Source organism: Malus domestica, chloroplast, assembly GCF_042453785.1.
Source record: "Malus domestica cultivar Red Delicious-ww chloroplast, complete genome".
Classification (NCBI taxonomy): Eukaryota; Viridiplantae; Streptophyta; class Magnoliopsida; order Rosales; family Rosaceae; genus Malus; species Malus domestica.
Genome location: NC_061549.1, coordinates 30,001 through 35,000, shown reverse-complemented (window position 1 = coordinate 35,000; position 5,000 = coordinate 30,001). Strand labels below are relative to the sequence as shown.

Here is a 5,000-nt window from a genome sequence, read left to right as displayed (position 1 = left end):
CAGAATAGTGGATATAATTATGATGCAATGGGTTAGGTCCACTTACTTTTTATTTTGTTGATTTCTAATCGATTTAATTGGAATAATGGAAAATAGGAAAGGAATAGTAATATTTGAAGATTTAACGAGACGACTTATCCTTACATTTATTATAATATTTAATTTATTATAATATTTAATATAATATTTATAAATTTAATATAATATTTATAATAATTAATTTAATATTTTAATATAATTTTTAATATAATTTTTTTAATATAATTATAATAATTAATTTAATATAATATTTATAATTTAATATAATATTTAATAATATTTATAATAATTATAAATTATATTATTTATTTAATTATTTATATTATTTATTTAATTATATTATTTATTTAATAATTAATAATATATTTTAATATAATTAATAATATATTTTAATATTAATATTTTAATAATTAATAATATATTTTTTATAATTAATAATATATTTTTATATTTTTTATTTTATTTAATAATATAATTTAATAATATAAATATATTTTTTATTTAATAATATATTTAATTTATTAAAATAGCAAATTTATAACCATACTATAATTAATTATAATGTTATAATTTTGATTATATATTAAAATATTAAATTATACGGTTTGTTACTTTTTTTTTATTACTTTATTACAAAGATCAACAATATCTTTATTCGCACTTCAAATATAAATACTACTGCCGGAGTTTTATGATTTATGAAAAAATCAAAGCCCCTTATCGGATTTGAACCGATGACTTACGCCTTACCATGGCGTTACTCTACCACTGAGTTAAAAGGGCTTGTTTGATCCAATTCCTGAATAAAGACACTATGAGTTTAGTATATATACTTATTATAATAGATGTACATAGATATATCTTATAATAAGTATAAGGGTTCATTCAGGAATGAAAAATTTTCTTTATCCAGTAAAAGTAAATTAAATAATTTAATATAATTTAATATAGAGTATATAATATAGGTAAAATAAAACGGTTTATTGATATTGGATTTGATAAATATCAATACAATGAATTGTTTCAAGACTATCCTAATTGACATCATAACTAAATTCATTTGAGTGATACATGTATCCACTAATTTAACATAGATCCAAGATATTTCATTGAATCATTGATAAAGAGATTCGGATAAAGAGATTCGGCGTGGCCTTTGAACCAAACTTTTATCGAAAAAAATTGTATAGAAAGAATCGTGAAAGACGGAAAGATCCTTCGTATCGAGTCATACCATTCCATTATATTGACAATTTTAAAAAACTATTCATACTATGAACATAGTATGATGGCGGTCGTGCAAGTCTGCCCCCATCGTCTAGCGGTTCAGGACATCTCTCTTTCAAGGAGGCAGCGGGGATTCGACTTCCCCTGGGGGTAGGGTACTACGAAAGGAAGTTGATCGTGGATTATCAATAAGCCTGGAATTGATTCTTCCTGGGTCGATGCCCGAGCGGTTAATGGGGACGGACTGTAAATTCGTTGGCAATATGTCTACGCTGGTTCAAATCCAGCTCGGCCCAATAATTTGCCGATCCGCCATGAAATGATATAATATAACCCATTTGTTGCTCTCCAGAAATGCCCGATCCCCCAATCCCAATACGGAAGAAATCCATTTTATGATATATCTATTTATTTACTCTCTTTTTACAAGAAATTCTGATCTTGCTAAAGATCTAGATTCATATCAGGATCCGTAACTATAAAGGAAAGTTTAAGGAAAAGAGTAAATAAAAAAAAAATTTTTTGATTGAACGAGTGATTATCCAATTGATTTGGCAATAACGAAAGGATTACTAGTAATACCGGCTGCTCTCACTAAAGTACATATACATATGGGTATCGATATATCACACTCGCAGCTCTGTTACAACACGCCCTTTCTAATCGAAATTGAAAGGGTTAGAATGAAATCATAAAAATATGTATACTTTATTTTATTATGGTATTTACTTGGGATTGTAGTTCAATTGGTCAGAGCACCGCCCTGTCAAGGCGGAAGCTGCGGGTTCGAGCCCCGTCAGTCCCGACGAATCCAAATCCAATAAAAAACTATATCAATTCATCTCTCTATTTTTTGTGAAAAGAAGTCCAAATAACATAATTTCATTCCCAACAGTGATCCCTCTTCTTTTTTTCTTTTTCGTTTCACATTTATCATCAACCAAATGGGGAATTTCCATTTCTTCGACTAGTACCGATTCGATTGATGGGAGAGAGGCATATGTGGATTAGTACAATTATTATATTATTAGCATCAGATTCAGGATTCCACGGGATACCGTACTGTACTGGGTCTGGCTTTTTCAATTACTCCCGATCTGTGAAATATGAAATAGAGTAGAGTATTGTATGTTTCCCGGGAGTACATACATAAATGGAATTTGTACAATATAAAAAAAATTGAACATAGTTACTGTGTATAGAATAGTATAGAATACTTTTTTTTTAAGAGTAAAATAAAAGTATATCCTTTTCGGGCCCTATTTTGTGTAACCTCAATTTCAAATTTTACTAATTTGAAATAATCTATCTCATTCAAATTTCGCATTGAGCTTTTGATATATGCGTCCCATTACTAATCCAATGAAAGAGGATATTCAAAAAATAAAGATCAAACAAGGATCACTTTTTTATTAGCGAGGTAATGAATTTTTTTTTTTTTATAAGGGTTTTTCCTTGAAAGAACAAACTTTTTAAATTTATATATAAATATATAAAAAAATAGTTAATTTGATGGAATATTCGATTTTTTTATACCGGAATTTGTACTCGTCTTTATCATACTTCTTTTGTTTTCCAAGAAGATTGGATCATTAAAAAAGGAGTTTATAACTTAGCTCCTTCCTTTTTTTTCATTGAGCTTCTATTGTTTGTTGGGGTTTGTTTCGAACCAATGGTAAGTGGAAAGGCGGTTAGATGATACTTCATCAGATGATTGTACAAAGAGGGCGGTAGGTTATAGAAAAGAAAGAATGGAAAAGAATGATAAATAAATAAAGGAATTATTGATTGTATCGGGAATCAAATTTTGAGTTCAGTATGGATAAAAGATCGTCCTATGTTATACTATTCAATTCTTGACGATGAATCGATTTGATAGCTCCGATATTGTTATTCATGATATTGATCCGATTCGATATCATCGAGATGTAATGCATCCCATTGAATTTACAGGCGAAAGATTTATTATCTCTATGGGATTAACTCCCGAGTTATTGCGAATTAAAGAAAAATTAAACAATGAGATTATGGAAGTAAATATTCTCGCATTTATTGCTACTGCACTGTTTATTCTAGTTCCTACTGCTTTTTTACTTATAATATACGTAAAAACAGTCAGCCAAGGTGATTAATTTGAATTAAACTTGATTTTTTATTTCTTATCAATAATTGCAGAGAAGAAAAGGATAAAAATTTCGCGTCTTAAATGAAATGGGCAGACTAGAATCAGTCGTATTCTATGAGATACAATAGTATGGTAGAAAGATTCAGATATTTCTTTCTACCATACTATCTAGTATTGTTATTGTAGTGTATAAAGTTGTATTGTAATGCGGGTTAATTTAATATAGATTAATATAGATCAATCGACAATAGTATCGTCATATTCCTTTTCTATATATATAGAAATCGATTTAATTACGTATATATAATATATATATAGTGATAATGTATATTATATAGTATCCCAATTCTATTTCTTTGCTTTATCTATTTGTATTTAATTTGTGTTGATTTCAATTAAATTAATTTGAAATAATCGAAAGCTACTTTTACGATTAGAATTCCTAGATTTCTGATTATTTTCAATATGAATCCCGATCGAAAGAATCAATGACTTCTTCGATGGGTATAATAAAATAATCTTTTAGTTAGCATTCCCGACGAAGAAGTCATTGATTGAGGAGTTGACAAATGATCCATGGGAACTTCTTCGTATTTCGAAAAGGATTAGTAAAACTCGTCGACTTTTAACGTTTGAACCATGATATGGGTTCAATAAAACAAGCAAAACATAAATAAAATTTCTAAAATAGTAAAACTAAAACAAGCGGCGCAATATGTGACTCGCCCAAGACAATATTTTAGGATGTGCAGTATCTCGTTGGACAACTACTATGTTGTTTCCCAATGTGTATCCACGTAATGGAATAACCGAATTTTTTTCTCTTTGATCTTTGAACAGTAAAGAGGTAAACAAAATAAAAAAAAGTTACGTTCTTCCTCATGGTCCATATCTAACTTTGGTAAGAGTCAGTTCATCGAAATAGAAAATTTATGAAGAATTCAATTGGAATAAATTTCCTACCATTTGTATTCCTTTTACTTTTTTTACTTTCAAAATACGAACACGGAAATAATTGAAATATTTCTTTGATTGAAAGAGTATTCTTCATATATATTTATTATTCATAGAATACATTACTCAACTAAAATCCAAGAGAATTTCGAAATGAAGATATTTTTCATTTCTATTTCAATTTAAAAATAAAATTTTAAATTGAAATAGTGAAATTTTAAATAAAAAAAAACTTTGCCGAACGATCTATAAAAAAAAGTGATACTGTTTAGTTCCTAAACTCAATTAGTAGTACTTCTAGAGTCCACTCCTTCCCCATACTACTAGTGAAAGGGAAAACGTAAAGACTACCATTAAAGCAGCCCAAGCGAGATTTACTATATCCATGTGAATTATGTCCTCTATCTCTATGAAGGAATTATTCAATTATTGTTCACTAATAAATAATAGGGGAATTACTGGCGCAGAGTCAAAAAGTTATTCTGACCCAACACCGTTGATGAAACAATCCAATAAATCCAATTATAACAAGTTCTTATACGATTTCTAGTATAATTAGAAAAGATTAAGCCCAAGCAAAATATGCGGAAACCCCCTTGGAAGTATCAAAGAAATTATACTAACATGTAGAAAAAAACCTATGCCTTATTTTGTT

At 28.2% G+C, this 5,000-nt stretch overlaps 2 protein-coding genes and 4 non-coding genes across 6 annotated transcripts, besides 1 other annotated feature; 4 read left to right on the top strand and 2 right to left on the bottom strand. All coding sequences in view use genetic code 11, as the record gives it.

Annotated features, from left to right (window-relative positions):
• Nucleotides 1-5,000: part of a sequence feature (large single copy (LSC)) that runs on past both edges of the window.
• On the bottom strand, nucleotides 751-822 carry trnT-GGU. The gene has a single exon. It is a non-coding gene; the product is annotated as a tRNA-Thr (tRNA).
• Nucleotides 1,347-1,419, top strand: trnE-UUC. The gene has a single exon. It is a non-coding gene; the product is annotated as a tRNA-Glu (tRNA).
• On the top strand, nucleotides 1,479-1,562 carry trnY-GUA. Its single transcript has one exon. It is a non-coding gene; the product is annotated as a tRNA-Tyr (tRNA).
• On the top strand, nucleotides 1,998-2,071 carry trnD-GUC. The gene has a single exon. It is a non-coding gene; the product is annotated as a tRNA-Asp (tRNA).
• Nucleotides 3,294-3,398, top strand: psbM (photosystem II subunit M). Its single transcript has one exon. It carries the CDS (start codon nucleotides 3,294-3,296, stop codon nucleotides 3,396-3,398), a length of 105 nt encoding a protein of 34 aa, YP_010304152.1.
• Nucleotides 4,643-4,732, bottom strand: petN (cytochrome b6/f subunit N). Its single transcript has one exon. It carries the CDS (start codon nucleotides 4,730-4,732, stop codon nucleotides 4,643-4,645), a length of 90 nt encoding a protein of 29 aa, YP_010304151.1.